Here is a 21,290-nt window from a genome sequence, read left to right as displayed (position 1 = left end):
TCACCACCACCCTCCCCTCCATCCCTCCCTCCTTCCCTTGCACTTCATCAGCAGCTGTTGTTTATATTCATACAGCACCTGCCACTACCTGCTGCTTTAGCTGTTGACGAGTGCTGCTCAACGGGCGATAAGAATTACAGCCAGAACTCCTGCTCCCTGTCCGTCTATTCAAATTCAATTTCTAAGTTTGAAATTGGCATAGCACTCTTAGATAGAGCACTCAGATTAAACCACTATGCCAATACTGCAGGGTCTGCAAAGCACATTGTCAGCTAGTTTTCAGAAGGCAGTGGCAGATTTAAATGCCAAATGCCAAGGTGGAATTTCAATTAGACGAATTTGACATAAGTGAATTGGAGTGTGTGTAGGCCTAATTGGCCTCAAAGAATCCACAGAGACACAATGATGAATGGTAGCAATAATTTCCCATTGCGCGTGTATCCAGGCTTTCAGCGGGAGATAATTTTGATTGGTGTTTAATCACAAAATGAGTTCTAAACTCAAATGCTTGTGAGAAAAGGAAAAAGTTGGCCTGTCTTAAGATTACTGTAAGAGTGTAGCAAAGCAATAAAGATGCCTGGGGATCAACCGCAACCAAAGAAAGAGATGTGACAGATATGTGTGATACAGTTAACGATCAGCTTCCTCACCAAAGGTTAGATGAGACGACTAACAGGGCACGTAAATGAATATGAGGATGGAGATTTTCTTTTTTCTTTGTACAATAACTTTAAATAAATAAAAATGTTACTTTCCCACTATGAATCTCTTCCGAGTTGCAGTTGCTTAATTACGTGGAGTCGGGTGGAATTTAGTTTCTTTTGAAGTCGCTTTATTTTTGATCCTTTGTTAAGGGCTCTGTTCCAGAGAGCAGGTTTCATGAAGATTCAGTTTTTTAACCCTGAGATGAAGCTCCGGGGTTTCTGTTCCAGAAAGAGAGCTAAGTTAAACTTTAAGTCGGTTACCATGGTAACTGACTCTGTGAACCTCATCGGCTTGCCTGGTTTCTTCAGCGAGCTCTGAGTTTCTCTGTGACTCCTCCCCTCCTGAGCAGGAGGGGACAGCTGGTTCCCACCTCAACCAGATTTTTGTGCTTTTTTTCTTGTACATTTCCCACCTGCCACCTTTCTTTTTCTTCTCACATCCACTCATTCCTGCGTATTATTTTTAACGACTGATCAAGTTTAATGATTCCCAGGCTTCCGGGAAAAGGTGCTGGAGCTCCTGATGGATTGTCTATCACTGCAAAGGAAGTGACTTTTGGTACCAGAAGCTTTCTATGAGCTTTTTATTAGGTTTTTTTATTTATTTTTTTATTTATGTGATTTGTAAATGGTCAATACTTGGACCATGAAATCTTGGAATTAATATCTGCATATTCTGTCTACTCAGGAACCCTGGAGGCTAAATCACCAGACTAGCACATGATAAGCTTAGATGGGCATACATTTGCATAAATAGGGAAAACACAAGTAAAATCTTGTTTGATAAATCCAAACATGTTTTTCAGGGAGTTCTGTGTTTCATAAGTCTTTAGAAACACATAGCGGTTAGCTTAGCCGACACAGCTCTGAATGCCAGAAGGCTATTCTGTTTAGAAAAGTAAAAGATCAATTATTTAGGGTCCTGTCCACATGAGGGGTATTGAAAGGGTCCAAGTGCCCCTATGCCCAGCTCTACTGCCCCTCAAAAGCCCCTCTGGCTAGCCCAAGTACTCTCTGGCCAGCACAAGAGACCCTATGGTTAGCACAGATGCTAATCCTGTGTGATCCTAAAGCATAACTCCACCATTAAAGTGGGGCCCACTCCTGACATGCTGCTATTTGCTATGCACCCTTCCTCTTGTTAGCATATATTTTGGCAGACAGATATCAGTTCAGGTTGGCTGCACATAGAAGGAGCTTTTTTATTTCATCATGGTAGAAGCAGTATTTATTTATTCTGAACCAAATTTATTTTTAACACTCCAATCTCCACCAAGTTCAGCTTGTCGCAGAGAGACGGTTTCTGACTCTGAAGCCGCTCACTTTTTTCCTCGGTTTATTTGAAGTGGGAACAAGTGTTTACTACAGGAGAGTAAAAATAAATCCTAAATCAAATACACACATTATAGTGAATACCAGAAATGACTTCCAAAGATCTGAGGGTCGATTCATTTGTTGGCTCTTCAAGTTTTTTGCTTTAGTTATGTGAATATCTAGCAACACAAATAAAAAACGAGTCAATGTAAACCTTCTTTGCAGTGTTGCATTTCTTGGCTCTTTGATGTCCTCTCTGTCTTCTTTTTCTCAGACATCACAGGAGTTTCTCGCCGCCTTGATGTCTCGTCTGGGAGGGAAGAACCCCGAGGAGACCGGCGGGTTTCAGGAGGCCCCTCTAGCCTACGATGCAGTGTGGGCGCTGGCACTAGCCCTTAATAAGACTGTGGCACCGCTGAAGGCTAAGGGCCGACGTCTGGAGGATTTCAACTATAACAACCACGACATCACGTCCGAGATTTACAGGGCCCTCAACACGAGCTCCTTTGAAGGCGTCTCGGTAAGTGCAGAAGATGTAAGGAAAGGTGAAAGAGGAGCAGTGGCAAAGAAAACATCTGCTACCCTGTAGTTAGTTAGTCCTCAGAAATATGATTTTTTTAAAATCTAAATATTTAAAATAATGTTTTGTCTGGCCCCTAAAGCTATTATTAATTAGAACACAGGCAGCACGGTGGCACGGTGGTTAGCACTGCTGCTGCACAGCAAGAAGGTCCTGAGTTCAATTCCACCATCAGGCCGGGGTCTTTCTGTGTGGAGTTTGCATGTTCTCCCCGTGTTTGCGTGGGTTCTCTCCGGGTACTCCGGCTTCCTCCCACCGTCCAAAGACATGCAGCTTGTGGGGATAGGTTAATTGGATAATCCAAATTGCCACGAGGTGTGAATGGTTGTCTGTCACTGTGTGTTAGCCCTGTGACAGACTGGCCACCTATCCAGGGTGTACCCCCCCTCTCGCCCTATGACAGCTGGGATAGGCTCCAGCGCCCCCCGCGACCCTGAGAAGGATAAGCAGAAGCGAATGGATGGATGGATGGTTCAAATTATGCAAAATCAAATAATATATAAGTAAATACCCCTTTTTTGACTAGAAACACAGCAATAACTTTCATACATTCACCAGTAACTTCACGTTTTTGGCATTTTCTTCTGATTATCGTCCCTCACGTTTTGCACCGCTCAGTCCTGAGCCAGCTTCAGCTGCTCCCGATGAAGCAGCTAACAAAAACTAGCCAGCATTTGCACATCACCTGAAATTCAGAATTCATTTAAAAATCTTAAAATGACATGTGGCCTCTACACGGCCAGGCTCACATAGGCTCTTACAGAGCAAGTCTGCTGAGAACTTATTCCAGCGATCGACCTCTCTGATCAACTGTTCCACGCTCTTCTTTGAAAGGTGACCGCACTTTTGAGGCAGTAGCTCCTAAAATTGGAACAGCCTCCCTCTGCCCATCAGCTGCTGAAAACTCATTTTTACAGCTTATTTCCTGAATCATTCACCAGTTATTTTTGCTTATTGCTTATAAGAATTATAAGAGCTTATGTTTGACTGTGGGATATGTAGATTTCTCTAATTTACTTCTTTAATTTGTGTTTGTTTGTTTTTTTTATCCAAACTGTGAAGCACTTTGCAGCGGTGTGGTTCCTGTTATAAAAACAACGGATATACGAATTTACAAGATGCATCAAATTATTATACATTTACTTTGTCAAAAGGCATTTTATGTCACTTAAGAAATGACACTGAATAATAATAATAATAATAATAATAATAATAATAATAAAAACCAGTTCTAAAAGTATGGAAGTGGGGATAAAATAAAAGCCATGCACAGTCTCGTGTCATTGGGTATAATCTATTGCAGTCCAGTGCAGCTGCTCCACCAGATGCCCAACGAGTTTCCAATCACTGAGCATTAAAAATGAATTTGAATATTGTGATTTTTCCACTTTGCATCTTGGAGACGTCTGCCAGCACATTGTGCACCCCACAAAAATGGACACCTTCCATGCTGTGTTCCAGTTAACACTGGGCACTGATCGGAAGGGACAGTTCACCCCGAAATGTCATTTACATATTTTTGCTCTGCCGTGTAGTTCAGTTTAATCCTCTAGATTGATTTGGTGTGAGATGCCCACAACTATCACCGCACAATCTTTCTGCTGTCTGTCATTCTGCTGGAAAACATCCTATTAAACAGTCAGAAGCATGAGCATCTAAGAACACGTAGTTGCATGCATCCTTCTGCATAGTGATTACTTTGGTTCCTACAATTGCATAAATTGAAATTGCTTTAAAGTTTGTGGATGTTTTTGTGGATGGGTATGACTTCTGGAAAGACACGTTGCTGCTCAGTTAAATTGTATTTTTTGATGTTTTGAACACCAAGGCGAGCGCAATTTACTCCATTATATGTGAGAGGGAGAGAGAGCCAATGCCTCAAAACTGGACAACTCGCACAAAAACAGTCTGGATGGATACATAGCACAACGGGCTAGGGAAACATGTAAATATGTATGGTGCATGATCACAGAGAAGCTGTGAGGGTCTGTTTTGAGAGACAATCACGTGCTCATGTGGGCAGCTCTGTGCTAGCAGACAAACCACTAAGGAGAGTCACCTTTGAACTCTGTCTGAAACCTGGAATTTGACAGATGTTGGCTGTCTTTAGCTTGCAGAGATCATGCTTACTTACTTCTTCTAAATTCATTTGTGCTACAGAGCTCCTGTTATGTCTTGTGCCTTTTTTAGTTACACAGTTTGGTTTATTTTGAGCCAAGCTAATAGAAAGATGCACAAGCACATTGCTGTCTGGGCCCTTTGTTGCCGCCACAGACATCCGACAGTCTGGCAGTTGCCCTTGAGAGACGGGCGTTATGGTCAAAAACACCTGCAGCTCTGCTTCAACTATTACTTCTAACTACCCTGAAAGATATGCAGGCCACCATTTCTGTCTCAACACAAGTTCAAGAAACAGATTATATGAAGAACATATATCATATCTGCACCCACCCCCCGCCGCTCCTCCTTTGATGCAGTGTCTCACTAAATCGATCTGTTGTCATTGATGGCTGAGCTCTTCTGTATGCTGTTCCGCTCTACATCATATAGCGCTAAATGTACTGTACATTACTACGTGAAGATATAACAATCATTATTTGTCTGCAGCGGCGCTGAACTGAACTTTACCGGTTGCCTGGTTTAAAAGCTGTTTGCATTTCTTGCCCATTTCTCTTCATCTCCGGTCTGTGAGCTGCAGGAGTGGTGTTAATCTCAGCAACCATTGGCAAAAAAAAGAATAATAACAACTGAAATGCAGAATTATGTTGTTAAAAATGAGGCTTTTTATTTGCAATAATGTCAAGTTTCTGCTTTTTGAATGTGTCTCAGGGCCAGGTGGTGTTTGACGCCCAGGGATCCAGGATGGCAATGACTCTTATCGAGCAACTGCAAGGTAAAGCGCTTCTACGCTGTCCTCCCACGTTCAATTATAGTTGCAGAATCTGGACTGAATAATAAATGTCACTCATTGAAGAAAATCATTGCTCAATTTATTCAATGATGCATTGATTGCTGCTTTCAGCGCAGTCCGGAGAAAAGGCTCAGTTTAAGGGGCCCTTTAACTGCACATGTGAACGAGCTGGGTGCAGTGCGGTGTTGACTCGAAGCTTCACTCTAATTGGGCACCAGCCTTCGTTTTAAGCTGTTTCTGGAAATGGCATCCTATTTGTCACCAGTGACTTAATGAGTTTCCCTGCATGGGATAAGGTTGAGGATTATTTTCTACCTCTGTTCTCTTTGGCGTCCTAACGGATGAGAATTTATAATCCTGCCCCTTTCCCCTCGCATTCGGGCTCATATTTCCTGTTGTGGTGTCGGGGTAATTTGACATCCACAATGAGACGACCTGACTCGAATCCCTGAATCACTGTGGGACCTCATCAGTATTCCTGGTCAAGACTGCCACATAAGCGCCTTTTTTTCCCTCTCTTTCTTTTCTCCTTCCACTCCCCTTGGTGCTTCTTTGTTTGTCCACCTTTTCATCCGTCGATTCTTTTGCGTATTCATCATGTGCCTTTTCTTTCTGTATTCACATATTGCACTGCCTAAACGGCAGCGGTATAAATATTAATGTTTATCAGCTCTCTCGAGGAGCAAATTAATTACAGAAGCAATGCTAATTAAACTTCATACCTTTCTTGCTTTCTTGTCTCTGCTTCTCAAACATGTAGGAGGCAGTTATAAGAAGATTGGTTACTATGACAGCTCTCAAGGGAACCTCTCCTGGTTTGGCAATGATGTTTGGATAGGTAAGATGGATTTTACGGCACCGATCGCTCAGCTTCCTGTGTCTGTATTTGTGTCCTGTGTCATGCCGTGAGTCAGCCGGGTTACATGTTTGTGCTTTGACTTCAGACCTCCGCTGCGTGGCTTAATTTAGCCTCCTTTACTGTCTAAATGATGTATAATCACGGTGGATTTTTTTGTAACCACTTGTTTAGATGAAGCTAGTTATTTGGATTCTGACGCTCGCCCTCAAATTAGCCGGCTGCGCACTCACTGTCCAACATGTGTTAAAAGTGTTGGCGCAGCACATGCACTGTAATCAAACAGGCCGGCGTCCTACTGTGAGTTAGCCTGTTTCTCTTAACCTATATTTGTTTCCATGCTGGCAAACTTGGCACCATTAAAAGTAAACCAAAGTGGCTTTTCACTGTTACTGCTATTGATGTATGATATTTGTCACTGAATTAAATACATGCCTGAAAAAAATTCAGTTTTAATCCAAGTTTTGGAGTAACAGGGGCATCTGTTCTCTGATTTTAAACCCTTCAGTCGAAGCGCTTTTAAATTTACAAGTTATAAAACACCCCAAATTAAACCAGTGATGTCTCCACAGCAAACCATGGTAAGCTGATCTGCTGAGACCTGCAAGTTGACATTTCTTATTCTCGCCTAATCAAAACTGTAAATGAGAGCATAAATAAACCGCCATCAGTCAGAGATGTGACTACAACAACAGTGACGCACCCATTTTAATAATGTTAGTTGCAGGTGGCCTTGACAGCGTGTGCACTGCGCTCAGAAACCTCCAAAAAACTGTCAGCAGGTTGTAATTGCCTGGTCCGGTAACAGAGACCTTCAGGGTGGAAAGGGTTAAGCAAACTCATGGACGATTTTTCTCAATGCACAGCAGACATGATGTGTAAATGTCAATGGCTATAAAAATAAGTGTAGCCTGTGTGTGTGTGTGTGTGTGTGTGTTAGCAGAGTTTTCTCTCTGGAAGTTTTCAAAGTTTGTTTTAAAGCTGATATAAACGCATCAATGTGTCCCAGATAGCGGACACATTCTGGCCCTTTTGGCACTTATGGATCAGTAAAAGCACCAACAAGTACTGTGTGGACTGAACGCGGCCCAGAAGTAATGAAGTGGCCTTGGCATGCGTTGCAGGAGATGTTATTATATTATGTGGGCCAGTTTTCAGAACACACCTCATATCTGTCTAATAAGTTAAGGCTCTGTTTGGCATGAGGCAACCAAATGTGGCCCATTTAAAAAAAACCAAAAAAACACACACACAACCAAATTGTGCAATAAATTTTCTTGTATATAGAAACCTTTACAGTAATGCATGCACTGTGCACTCAAACATATGCAGTTGTAGAATAATAACATGTACACATTCTGCTTTAAAGAGCAATGCTAATCCAGTAAACCACAACAATACAACCTCTGACAGTAAGAGGGAATAAACTTGATTTTCTTGTTCCAGTGCAATGTTCTCCTAGGAAAACTTCAGGCACTCGTGGGGTTTTTCATTTAGAAATATAATAAATCTAAAGATTTTTGCAGACCCTGCGGTGGCATTATCCTCCCCGCAGCGTGACAGTGTGCCACGCCACACCACCCCACAAAAACAGCTTGAAAAGGCTCAAAGATCACATCACAGATCCCAAGGTGTTGACCTAGCTTCCAAACTCCCCAAAATCCGATTAAGCATCCCAAAACAACCTTGCTACCCATAAACCCCAAAGGCACTGCCGCCATTTTCCTGGTATCAGTAACCACAGACGTCCCATGTGAGTGCCCCTTTGGGTCAGGTTTTTTTTTTTATATAACATAAGGGGGACCTACACAAGATTAGCACATGCATTGGAGCTTTTGTGTGTGAGCAGAGTAGCAGTGGAGGTCTACACAATATTACAAGAAAATGCTGTGGAAGTTGCACAGCAGTCTCTCCACTTAATCATTTTTGTGATTAATATTTTTCTGATGAAGAATTAAAGGGTGCCACCTTAGTGCTGAATTGGACCAAGTTAGTGAAAACTAAAACTGTGAAAATATGCACTTTTCCAGTTTGATGTACATATAGTTCAGTTTGACAGTTTAATTTATGGGATGCTGTAGCGACGGTCCTCCGGGCCTTATTTCAACATTTTGTCCTTGCTGACACTCAGAGCTCCAAGCTCGTGTAATCCCTGGAGGTGGAAGAGTTTTAGCCGATAAAAGAGGGAGGATGGATTTTTTTAAAGTTAATTGCTGCAGTCCGGTGCGAGGGGTTTCACAGTGCTGCAATGGCCTCCATACACTGTGCATCGCAGCTCAGTTGTTCATCTCTTTGCCTGATCTTAGCTTAGCTTGCCTCGCCAACCAACCAAGTTGTTTTTTTTTTTAACATCTTTCTTCTGCATAAAGAAGCTCGAACTCAAGCCAAAAAGCCCGAACCTGTGCTTTAACTCCTGCTGCCCATACTTGAGTTTACTGTGAAAACCTATTAGCGATGATTTGCCTCAGACACCAAGACGAGTACTCTGGATGTTTACTGGCCCGTCTCTCCCTGAGGAGGTGACATACTTGTGCCTGGACAGAGTGTGCCACTAATCAATCCTGCACGCCAAGGCAGCCCACAGAGGGACGCCTTTTTTTAGGCTTTTAAGGAAATGATCTGTTGCCAGGGCTTAACTGAACCCAGAAGAGGTAAAGTTTCCAGGTCAGTATCAGCATCCAGGGACAGGTGACCTGTTTGCTTGTAGGCGACATGTTTTTCCATCAGGCCGGCTTCCAGCTCTTTAGTTTGGCTTGTTGCAACGTGACAGGCTTGATGTCAGTCTAGTTAGAAGCCGCTGATGTGAAACTGACATGTTGTCCAGAGTGTCAGAGGTGAGTTTTGTTTGCTTTTTTAAATGAGCTTCTTCTTTTCTGTTTACCAAATAAAGACACATCCAGCTGACATCTACTTGTTGAGAGGAAATGAGTAATTTCCTGCTTTCTGGAGCTGACTCAGTTCGGGGAAGTTTTCTTCTTGACAGCTGGGGTGGAGGGGATGGGGGAAGGGCGTGCTTGATGTACTGACAGGGTGGAGTAAACAGCGCGGTTTTTAACTTAACCCCTGCGCTTGTTTTCCTTTGTGTTTACCACGCCCCTCCTCGCGTCGCTTTCTCACTCTCTGCACGGTCGCCCTAACAACCACTTTTTAGCTCAGCTCTTGTTCTGATCGCTGTGGCAACTGTTACAGAGCTGGGTCTCCATGGCAACTTCCCGTCCTGATTCCCTGATCAAGGACGGAGGAGGGCTTAGATGCTGCAAACACGCTGACTGAATGGACAGTTGACACATATACGCCGTGCACCTACTCAGAGCCGTAATTACTACGACTGTACATTCATTCAGACACGTACATGGCTTTCCACATTCTGGAATTTTAAATATTCCATATTTAAAGTTGACCTTTTATGGTCATTTTCAGGCCTATGGCTTTACTTAGAATCTACTGCAGCACTAATTCATCACAATCCTTACTCATCTCATACTGGAGATGAATAAGGATCATGCACTGAAATCTGAAACAAGCTTCTGCGAGGTGACCGTATTAGGGATATATGTTCTCAGTGACATCATACAGAGCCAAGCGTAGAAAAAGTGTGTGAAACGGAGCATCAATCTGAAGTGTTAGCTTTTCACCTCAGAGATGATGTGGGAAATTACAACAGTTCCACTTCAAAAAAATATTATAATTATAGCTATAGGAGCTGCAGTAAGCTCAGTTCTTTCTTACACCCCTGCCAGATCTTTTTTGTTTTCAAGCTTGTGGTCTTCAGTTTTTAGCAAGGTCATTCTAGAGTCTCCCAACCCCACAGTCATCATGGGAGGAGTATTTTAATTATAAAGTGTGTTGGATATTTACTGTCTATAACAGAAATATGTGAAGGTGTGTTGAGGTGTCGAGGGAAAAGCAGCTGGGTGAATGTAGAGTTGCTAAAGCATTCTGAGCCTTGCAAACCAAAAATAAAAATTTAAAACAAAGGAAGTGCAAAGATGATGTAACTACTGTAATATTCTCTCTTTGTGAAACTTTAACAAGCCGGCAGCGAAGCTGGCAGCGTATGGCACGTGTCATACTTCCATATATCACAAAAACACAGCTGCACTTCACACATAGTGAGTGTAACATGTACAGCATTGGTGATGTATGTTTGGGTTCAAATGACAAAATTGGACAGAAACTGTGCGCTTTATCAGATTGTGCCTTTAGGAAACACGGACAGAGAGAAAATATTTCTGAATTTTTCACATCCATGTTCTCTTGACTGGTATAAATTGGTGATGCTTCTTTTTAAAGAAGCAACGATGGCAGATTAATTCATTTGCAGATTATTTACTGACTTGAATGATTCATTATTCAACAAGTATACTGTTTCATGTTGCACTGCAAATCTGTGCATTCAAGATGTAAAGAACATGTTTAGCATTTTTACTTGATTATGAGAACAGATGATGTTTTTCCTTTCAAACTACTAAACTGTTTATCTGTTAAGGACTAAATGTTGCACTGTTTCAACAGACTTTAGGCTCTTCAGTGCTTTTGTGCAGAATTTTTGTCGCCACCATCAAATCTGTTGCTAGGAGTTGCTTAAAGGTCATCATCCGATATTGGGTACATATGAACAGAAGCATCAGTGATCCCGTTTATTTTAAATTTCCCTTTAATGTGTGTGTTGTGGCTTTGTGAGTCACGCTGTTTTGGAGGGGATTTCTTATTTAACAGTGTTGCATTTTGTTTGTGTTGAAGATACAAATTTCTATTCATTTCTAGTTTTTACTTTACCACATGAATAGACTGTTGGTCCTGCTGGATTTGATCCATGTGGAGAGTAATTATGCCAGTGGAGATCTTAATCAGAAGTCTACACATAAATTTAGCTGAACTTGTGTAATCACATGAAGATTAATTGAGGAATATGGATGGACTGCAGGTATCCTGAATGAAGATCCCTAATGTCCCAGTTTCTCCTCATCCTTTCATCTCACTCAAGCACACAGTTTGATTGATGTACAAACCAGTCAGGACCACTATAGTCAAAAGAAGATGTTTGTTTCCATCTGCTGTAAATTATGTTTGACTAAATGTCTGCGAGAGCAGCAGCAAGACATCAGCGCAGAGCAGAGGAGGCATCAGTAACATCAGATGTGACGGTGATTAAGAGGAGCTTGTAGACTCACAGCAGCTGTAGACCTTATGTGAAATTAGCCTGTTGGATGTGTAGACGGGTATCAGCTGTGTAATCAGCTTATGTGGGCTGGTATTGAGATCAGATCTCTGCGGGCCGACTGATCAATTGTGTTAAAGAGAGAGCTGAACCTGAACGTTAAACTTTTGATTTTGTGATCGATTTACACTCCTACCCTCACCCACGGCCACGAGCTGTGTGTAGTGACCAATGAAAAAAAGAAGCAGGTACAAGCTGAGGAAATGAGCTTCCTATAGAAGCTTGTTTAGAGTGAGAAGCTCAGTCGTTTAATGAAGACACTCCTCCATTAAAAGGAGCCAGATTCGTTGGCTTAAGCATCCTGCTGCGGTTCCTCCTTGGCACTTTGTAGTGTAGAGGTGACTCGGGCATGTCTAAGTGAGGTGAAAGATTATGTGTCCGGGGCGGCTTGGGGCCACCTTATTATCTCCATGGCCGACTGAGTAGATTGATTTCTAACTACTTAAAAAAACAAAAGCCTTTATTTCCTCTGGTTTTCCTGCCATACCTCTTTAATTTAACTTGGCACACTGTCTTATATTGTCATTCTTCAGTCAGATGTCACCAGACACGAGCTGGCTATGTGACTGCAGTGACAAGCATCTAAACACAGCATGATTGGCTCTCTGACACTCTGCGACCCCCAAGGGGACGACACTCTGACACTTCCCTCTGACATCTGACACATCAGCTTCATGCAGCGCTGACACTCCCGCCCTGTTTCCTCTCTGACATGAACACACACACCGTCTCCCTCTGTTTTTCTCTCTCTGTGTGTGCCTAAATGCACCCTGGCACTCGTACGCAGCCTCTTCACTATGTTCTCTCATACTTACTCTATCGATCTGCATGCATGTGAATAATTAGACTTAAATTCGCATAAGCATCCTCACACACACACGCTAACACACATCTGCAGGCAGTCTCGGATTTAGGCAGACAGATAGTCAGAGGCTGTTGAGTGTAAAACGAGGCTCCCTGTCCATCTGCCCCTCTTTGAACTCTCCTCACAGAGGAATTCTTCTGGTTTAAAGCTACACAAGCATGAATAATTTGGTCGTTGGTCCACTCGATAAAACCCTAAAGCTTCAACTCTTAATTAACAAAGTTGTCTTCTTGCTCAGTACATTACTTTACAGTATGGTAATTACTGAAACACACATTCAAGCACAAATCGGTGGTTCGTGGCTGTGTGTTTCACAGCATGCTGTTCAACCGTGTCAGAAATTAAAAGCGTTACTAGTTGTTCCAAAGGGCAGAAATCACTGTCATAAGGAGGAGAGAGACTTTGATTAAATTAGGATACCAAGGCACGTTTTCAAACAGTCAGTGTGTTTCAGTTGGCTGCACATGGCAGATATCGCTGGATCCAGAAAGAAAAGAGAAGCCTGCTTTCTTGTGTTGAAGTTGGTGTGAATGAATGTCGCGCTGCAGGTTTTAGGAGGCTGATGAAAGGCTCAGAAAACAGTCATTTAATCTTAAATGTGCAGTCAGTCATTTTTTGTGGTTATTTAATAGAGTAAAAAGCAGATATTCTACTCATAAATATACATAGATTAGTGTATAATTGTCTTCCAGCAAACTGATGCGTTCTCATAAACTCATAATTAATCCATTAAAAGTAAATAGGAGCGCATAAATAAGGACATTTAAATCATCCCTGCACCTTCAGACTCAACATATGAAGTATTACACCCGTGTTTTATCCTCTTCATGTCACATCATCCTGTTCCTCCTCACCCCAAACCTCAAAAGTAAAGTCAGGTTTCTAACATGGAAAAACACGCTTATTTATTCCCAATATTCTCGCGACCCTCCAACTCTGGACAGCTGACAAAATCCAGCTGAACAACACCAACATCTGGTTATAAGCTAACATTATGCAGTGGCCCTGTAGCCCCTTTTGCACATTTATGATTTTTATATCTTGAAGGTAAAATTCTAACAAAACAGATTCTATCTTTGATTTATTTCATTGCTTAATGTGTTTGAGATGGATGTGTGTTTCAGTTTTCAGTTTTATTTGTCATATGCAAGTTAGCCCAGGGTCAACATTGCAATGAAATGTGTTTGACGAGCAGCAGTCAGTCAGCAGCATGATATAGTAGGAGAAAATATAATAAAATAAAATAATTAAAAAAATAGTAAGGAGCAAAATATTAGAGAGACATGGTAAAAGAGAAAAGATGACTAAATATATATGTATCTATAAATATAAATATATGTACACTAGTGATTAAATAAGAAAATCTTGAAAAGAAATATGACGGAGGGCAGATGGGATATTGCACAGGAATGAGCAGCAGAAAATTACAGTATTGCACTTTTAAATATAAATATCAATAACAATAAAGTGGAGTGACCAGTGCAGATTAAACAGAGTACTTGTGAAGCTGCAGGGTAGCTTCGGAGTGCGTCCTGTGGTGTGTGTGTGTTTAAGTGTTGTGTGTGGTCACATATGCATACATAAATTAGAAGGCAGATCATTGATAACAGCGGCACCGGTCGGTAAGTATTCTTTTTGGTGTGAAGGCAGTTTGTGAAATAATCAGTCTTGTTTATTTTTCTTCCTCAACATGATTTGTCAAAGATTATTTCATGTATCTGAGCACAACCTTTGTCTATCTGCTCTTTCATCTTCTGATTTGTGTCCATATATGTAAAATCAATATGTTCTGGATTGGATTTAGATTAGAGGGGCTGGAGGGATGTTCATGTTCCTTCATGATGTCATAGGTTACTGATTGCTTGGCCATTAACACCAGTGCGGGAAAAGATGCTAGTTTGGATTTAAATACAGTTGTTGTCTTTCAAAGCTTTGCTGACACACACACACTTTCTCTAGACAAAATACATGCTTCAAATATACTTCCTATTGAAACCCATTACTGGAAAAACTGTGTTAACTGGCTTGACAGAATGTGACACTGTGTGACCATTAACCCCAAAAAATAGATACTGAAGAGAGAAGCATCCCTGTCTACTGGTATCATATAAATAAAACTGAATAGAGCTGTAGGTGGAAAAAAGTAGAGCAAGAGCCGACATGTCCTTCCTCCAGGGATAAAAAGAAATAAATAAAAATGACACACTTTTCCAGCAGTTCGACATTTTCAACATCTAGAGTGATTATTTCTTAGAAGCTCGGTTATCCCGTCTTTATTTTTAGGATAATGCTGCCTATCAGATTTTTATATCAGCTTTTCTTTTTAAAACATCATTAACTTTTACATTTTGGAGATGAGCTAAATCACAAAATGAAAAATCTGGTGAGTACAGACGAGAATGAGACGCTATCACGTAGCACTGTCTGCTCCACTGGCAGTAAAAGCTCAGACTGAGCACAAACTCAGATGTAGTACTCTATTTTCTAAACTGTCTCCTTGAAAGATCCATTATCACCACTACCCTAAGAACATATAACCTGTAACCACACCTATTCACACTCTTACAGGGAGGGGGAGGGTAATAGCCGACCTCTTGAGGTATCAATCTCCTGACTGAGGACAGCGCTGCTGGGCTTTCTGTCACTTTTTTAAATAATGGCTGGATTTCTTTCTGAATTTGAACCTGGACAAGTTTTTTTTTCTGCCACAAGTTTCACTTTAGACTTTATTTACACGATGGACGTCGACATAATGATGCCAGCCCATTGGTTGGTGGACTTTACTCTGTAGCACTTGATGAATTTTTTGAGTCCAGACGGTGTAATATTTAGATGAGAGGGTGGAGTGCTAGCTATCAGCTAACACCAGTGAGCTTGGTTAGCTTCTGTGTATGTAACGCTCAGACATGCACAGCTAATTAGAGAGAAACTACAAGAAATGAACCAACCACAACTGAAACACAAACTTCCTAGCTGGTCTGCATCTCACTGTATTTTATATTGTTTGTCGAATGATTTGGTGCAGAGTTGGACCAAAGCTGGTTTACTAACTCGCTTTGCTGTGTATCGTGGCTCACTTCTCCTTCAGTAACTACTTCACTGCACCCACATTCCCTCTTTTTGTGGATGACTAAGTAAGGTGACCGCAGCTAGCAGCGTTTTTCTTGCTGTTGCGGCAACTTCTCTGACATACTTTCCACTTCAATCCCGCTAAGTCACACTGAGTCACTCACACAGGTGCAGTGAAGCTGTGGTTACTGGGTCGAGCGAAGCACTGGTGAAGGAATTATTTTGAATTTAATTGGCATTCTGTTGTCGTCTCTGGCTCCCGCTCCTCTCCTCGGCTCTGTTTCCTGAGCAAATGCTAGCTCCTCTGTGGCCTCCACTGTTACTCACTGGTGTTTGTTGCTGGTCTAATGAAGTCAGTGCTGTTTGGTGCTCTTATCATCATGATATTTGATTTAAATGGTGTGCTGCATGTTAGAAAGTTAACCATGGTTTCTGACTGAGACTATGAATGCTTTTGGCCATGAACAATGAAAATGTGATAAGATAACCTTTTCACAACATTTTCTGTTCAGATTTGTCTGACAGGTCCGGTGCACTGACCATCAAAAAACTGGACTGACTCATTTAAAAACTGGAATCTATCCACACACCCCAGAACTGTTTATCTGTATGTGATTTTCAATACTGCAAAGTTGGGCATTTTAACATGCATGTCTCTGTGGACTGACTTGTATTTTGTGCCATTGCCAAACGGCCATTAGAGGAACTGCAGTTTTTGGCACTTCCACACACAGCAGCACATATGATTACGTGGCATGTCAAGTCATGACTACCTGAACAATGAAAGAACTTTTCTATCAGCACCAAGTGACATGCTTGAGACTGAGAGTCTTTTTTCAAGAAAACACAGCATGTTTTGGGTTTTTTTTCAGGGCTTTTCAGTGATGGACAGATATTGAGATTGTGGCCTCCATGATTTTCTTCCATGATCTGTTTTCATGGTCTGATCTAGAAAAATGCATTTAGCTCAAAATATTATTCAACTAGTTCAAAAATACTCACCTGAATAAATGACAGGTGGACAAAAATGTTTTCAAAGTATAAATTATAACCATACAATCTGACTACCTCACACTGACACTGTAATTTAATAAAATCATGCACATTCATACCTCGGGGGGAATTTAAAAGCATCACGCCACCAACTGCATGACGTCGGACTGTGGGAGGAAGTCAGGCAGCGAGAATGCGCTAACTCCACACAGAAAGGCCTCGGCCAGACGCTGGATTTAAACCAGGAACCTTCTTGCTTCAGAAGTGCTAAACATCGTGCTGCCATGCAGCTCTTGGTGTGGAGGTTATAATTTATAATGTATGCTTTAAAAAAAGAAAAGCATTATTAAAAGCTTTAAGCTGTCTTATCGTGGTATTCTTTCACCTGTTGTCACTATTCCAACTGACGATGATGTTTTTGACCACAATCATCAGTCTCTGCAACATCTGTGCACCTGTCAGGTTTTCAGAATGCTGACGTGGTACATTGTATTTGGACAAAGTTTCACCAGTGGCACTTTAAACTGCTTCATCCTAATTTAAGTATGGCTTTCTGACCTTATTTAAATGCCCATCAGACACTCAGGATTCATGTTATTCATGTTTAAACATTTCGCCTGCTTCTAGACTCCTTTAAATAAGAGAAGGAGAGAGAGAGAGAACAAAGGAGCAGTTTGTGAGAGCGAGTGAGCATGAAGGCAGAGATGATACTTCACTTTAGATACTGCTGCATTATTGAATGTAATTTTGTGTTTAAGAACAAATCTTTTAACACTGAATGTTGAATCACGGTTCTTCTCCTGCTCTCTTTCACCCTTTTCTGTAACTACTGAATCTATCTAATAAAGATAGAAAGGCGATAGAAATTGTCTTTAAAAATGCATCGAATCAGCCTGAGAAGCTTCAGTGACTCAGTCATTATGAAAAGTTATCAGGAGTTATGGTTTCTACTTAACAACACTAAATGGAACTTTAATTATTAGATTCTTAATGCTGCTCGAGCAGTTTGTGCAGTCGTGTATTGAGACATTCATTCATGTTTAGCGAGGATGTGTAGAACCGCTGCTTTGGTTGCCATTGTCTTGGCCTCCGTTGCAAATATAAGGAACCGTGGATTTGCTTTTAACCAGGATATTTGCTCCGATGCACACATAGAACAAGAAGTCTCTGTTAGTCAGGCATCTGAAATTGAAATGAACTGTGCAATCATCACCGGCACTGACTGGTCATGTTCACAGAATAAAAGCAGGAAGGGCAGTGGAATAGCAATGAGCGGTTATTTCCCAGCCAATTAAACAAATGACTGTTTTCATGATTAATGGACTCATTGTTTAATCTTTAAAATGACACAATTACAGTATGAGAGAAGGCTCTTTCATCTAAACATGTCTAATCATCACATTTAAGAAGCTGGAACCAGCAAAAATATAGTTGTTATGAGGGGGTAGCTATGGAAACAGGCAAGTTTTAAGCATGTTTCTTGTGACATCACTCACTTTTCAGGTAAGAGTTTTTTACTTTAAAGTCAAGCATGTAAATACACCAAAGTACAAATCGTTACAGTAGTTATACAATAAATAATTGGGAAGCGTATCTGTAACCGGAAGGTCGCCGGTTCGATCCCCGGGCTCTCTGTCCTGGTCAAGACACTTTACCCTACCGCCTACTGGTGTTGGCCAGAGGGGCCGATGGTGCGATATGGCAGCCTCACTTCTGTCAGTCTGCCCCAGGGCAGCTGTGGCTACAACCGTAGCTGCCTCCGCCAGTGTGTGAATGTGAGAGTGAATGAATAGTGGCATTGTAAAGCGCCTTGAAAAGCGCTATATAAATGCAATCCATTATTATTATTATTATTATTTATGAGATGAAGTTTTTCCCATCAATGCTTTTTGGGATGTAACTGCCTGTGAAAAGTATTAAAAGAAGTATTAAGCTACATATTTAGGAGCTGTTGTTAAAGAGTTACATCTAACATATAAAGAACATCGTATCATCATCCTTAAAGTGCTCTGGATGACAGTACAACCCAGTGCGGCCCTCACCCAGTTGCCAAGGGTAATTATTTGAAGCTGTGAGTAAAGGAGGTCTTTAAAGGTTATTGCCTCATTAATGGGATGTTGGGAGTATCCGAGCAGTAGAAGCATTTTCCCTCCCTTTATTTCTTTTCTCTCTCTCTGTTCAGGTGCTGGGCCTCCGGCCGATCGGACAGTGGTGATTGACGAATACAGGTACCTGTCTCAAAAGCTGTTTGCAGCCGTGTCCGTCTTCGCCGGCCTCGGCATCCTGCTCGGCATCGTCTGTCTAACCTTCAACATCTATAACGGGAATGTCCGGTGAGTCCTCGAACACTCGACATCCACATAGCCTGAAATATTCTCCCCTCGTAGTCTTCGCTTATTATTTTGCATTCACTGTCGTTCTGTTTATCTTGCCTTGAGTTTTTTTTGGAGAGGTCATTGTATAAGCTGCTTCTCCTGCACAAGCCTTTTACTTGTTTACTTTGGATTCAAGTGTGTGTCAGTGAAAGTGTGTTTGAATATAAATGAGTGCCTTTGTGAGCACACCAGACATTTTTAAATAATTGTATGTTTTACTCTAAAACTCAACAGAAAAATTATGCTCCAACAATTTTGAGACTTAATTCGATTTTTAAATAAATCCAAAATGTTATAGTGTCAGCTTTTCAAGTGTAGTAATTATTTTGTTTTCATGCTTTACTTAATTAATTGTTTTTAGGTTTTAAAGACTGTTAATGCCACAAAGTTTGGATCTTGAAATTAGCTGTGGTTAAGTCACGCAAGGAAAATCTTCCTTTTAAGATGGAGTTACAGATGAAATGGTCAAACAGCCGAAACTAATGAGGACCGACAGAGTCATGTCTCAAAGATTCAAGAGACAGCTTTGTTACACAAAAGTCATCTGTTTGGATAAAAATCTGTGAAGTCAGAGGAAATCAGATCTTGTAACAACCTCCTGCTGCTCACAGAGACCTCATCACTCACTGTGTTTGCACTCCAAGCGTGACTTTGAGTTTTTCTTGGATTTAAAACAGAGCTCAAAATAATTCTCAGAGATCTTCTTCTCCTTTGAGGTTAATGTAAATGAATGGCATGCTGTGTCTCCAGTTTGGGCATGGCTTTTTTTGCTATCTTGCTGCTGGTTTCATTGTCACAGCTTAAACGTAGCTCTAGAGCAAATGCAAATAAATTCACTTTAAAAAAAACTGCCTTTTGAACTAGGATTTATGAGCTTAATACATGTCTGTGAAGCCAGTGGAGGATATCTCTGAGGTCTCTTTAACATAGTATTTTTATGTTTGACCTGGGTCAAAGTGATTTACACTCCCACAAGTCCACAAGCTTATCAGGAGATTTACTTATTTATTTTTTTCTTTGGAGAGCTGGAGAGGTTTGTTCTTCTGAGGATCTCTGGCTGACTCGAGTGTGCCAATCAGGCCCTCCTCCACCTTTGATTATATTTCAAACACAATTTCACCACGGGCTGCTTTCAGCAGCCAAAACAGTGCGAATCAGATCAAATCAAATATATTCAGTAAGATGTTTTCACAAAACAGGTTTGCACCAGCTGCCTTGTTAGGAGACAAAACTCCAAAATCAATCCACCTTAAAACAACGAAAGAGTCAAAAGCAATCACAGACGAGAAATCCAACGAACTGAATCCGACACGTCTGACCTTTCGATGTCTCAGCTGCAGCTACAATAAAGTTCAGCAAATGTTTGACCTTCCAGGTGATTTCACACCTGTAGTTCAGTTAATTTGGTTCGCCTCAAACGGAGAAACAGATGTTTGCTCTTCAGCTGCGTTTATAGAGCAGGAAAAAGTGACTCAGATCTGGGTTTTTTCACTGAGCTGAATTTTAGAGCGTACAAAAACCACAAACAACAAACATGAGCTGCAATAATGCCATATAAACACCTGGGGAGTGAAGTGCTCAGCGCATCATGGGAAGTCCCCCAAAAGCACATTCATCTAGCGGCATGACTAAAGGATGGTTCAAGGTCGCCTGATCCACCCCCAACTATAAGCTTTTTTTTAAAAAAAGGACATTTTGAAGCCTGCTCTTAAAAGCAGAGGGTGTCTGTGTCCTGAACCTGAACTGGGAGTCGGTTGCACAGGAGAGGGACCTGGAAGCTGAAGGCTCTGCCTCCCATTTTAATTTGAGAAACTCTAAGAACACAAGTAGACCTGCAGTCTGAGAGCAAAGTGCTCTATTAGGATAAAATGGTGCTATGAAGTTATGGTGTTGGCTAATCATTCAGCACTTTGAGCACAAGGAGAAGGAATTCAATTTAACAGTGAGCCAATAAAGAGAAGCTAATAAACGAGACGTATAATCTCTCTTTCAGTTCAGCTTCTAGGACCACTGGATAATAAGGAATTACACTAGTCCAGCCTTCCCAAATGCAGAGTGGTGTGAACAGCACAGATCACATGGGCTCATTCCATTCAGACCATTTAGATGTGCATCTTTAATCTGAGCAGTCAAAATGGACTTTATGTGATCAGCCATGAGAATCCCGTGGAGGCACTTACATGTATAGTTAACATCTTCATCCCTGAAACACCCTGTACTGGCTTCAAGCAATATTTGTTACGAGAAAAAAAACCCAGAACCATTTTTCAAAGGTCAAAGAGGCCATCTTATGAACATGGATGTAGTATTTGCCATGCTTTATTTCTGTTGCTTCAAATAAAGCTGCAAAGCATTCAGAGATTGGGCGAAATTATAGTTTAAGATAGTTTAAAGCAGCGGTC

General features: G+C 41.3%; 1 protein-coding gene across 5 annotated transcripts in view; it reads left to right on the top strand.

Moving 5' to 3' along the window:
* Window positions 1-21,290, top strand: part of gabbr1a (gamma-aminobutyric acid (GABA) B receptor, 1a) — a 122,832-nt gene that overhangs the window by 72,842 nt on the left and 28,700 nt on the right. For all 5 annotated transcript variants that reach the window (XM_005750960.1, XM_013915379.1, XM_013915380.1 and 2 more), the window contains 4 exons: window positions 2,293-2,538; window positions 5,428-5,491; window positions 6,270-6,347; window positions 18,696-18,846. In XM_005750960.1, the coding sequence (XP_005751017.1) occupies window positions 2,293-2,538; window positions 5,428-5,491; window positions 6,270-6,347; window positions 18,696-18,846 (539 nt within the window). The remainder of the gene's footprint in view (window positions 1-2,292; window positions 2,539-5,427; window positions 5,492-6,269; window positions 6,348-18,695; window positions 18,847-21,290) is intronic.

The sequence above is a fragment of the Pundamilia nyererei genome, unplaced genomic scaffold, assembly GCF_000239375.1.
Source record: "Pundamilia nyererei isolate P.nyererei 1_Seehausen unplaced genomic scaffold, PunNye1.0 scaffold00294, whole genome shotgun sequence".
Classification (NCBI taxonomy): Eukaryota; Metazoa; Chordata; class Actinopteri; order Cichliformes; family Cichlidae; genus Pundamilia; species Pundamilia nyererei.
This window is presented reverse-complemented; position numbering and strand designations above follow the sequence as displayed.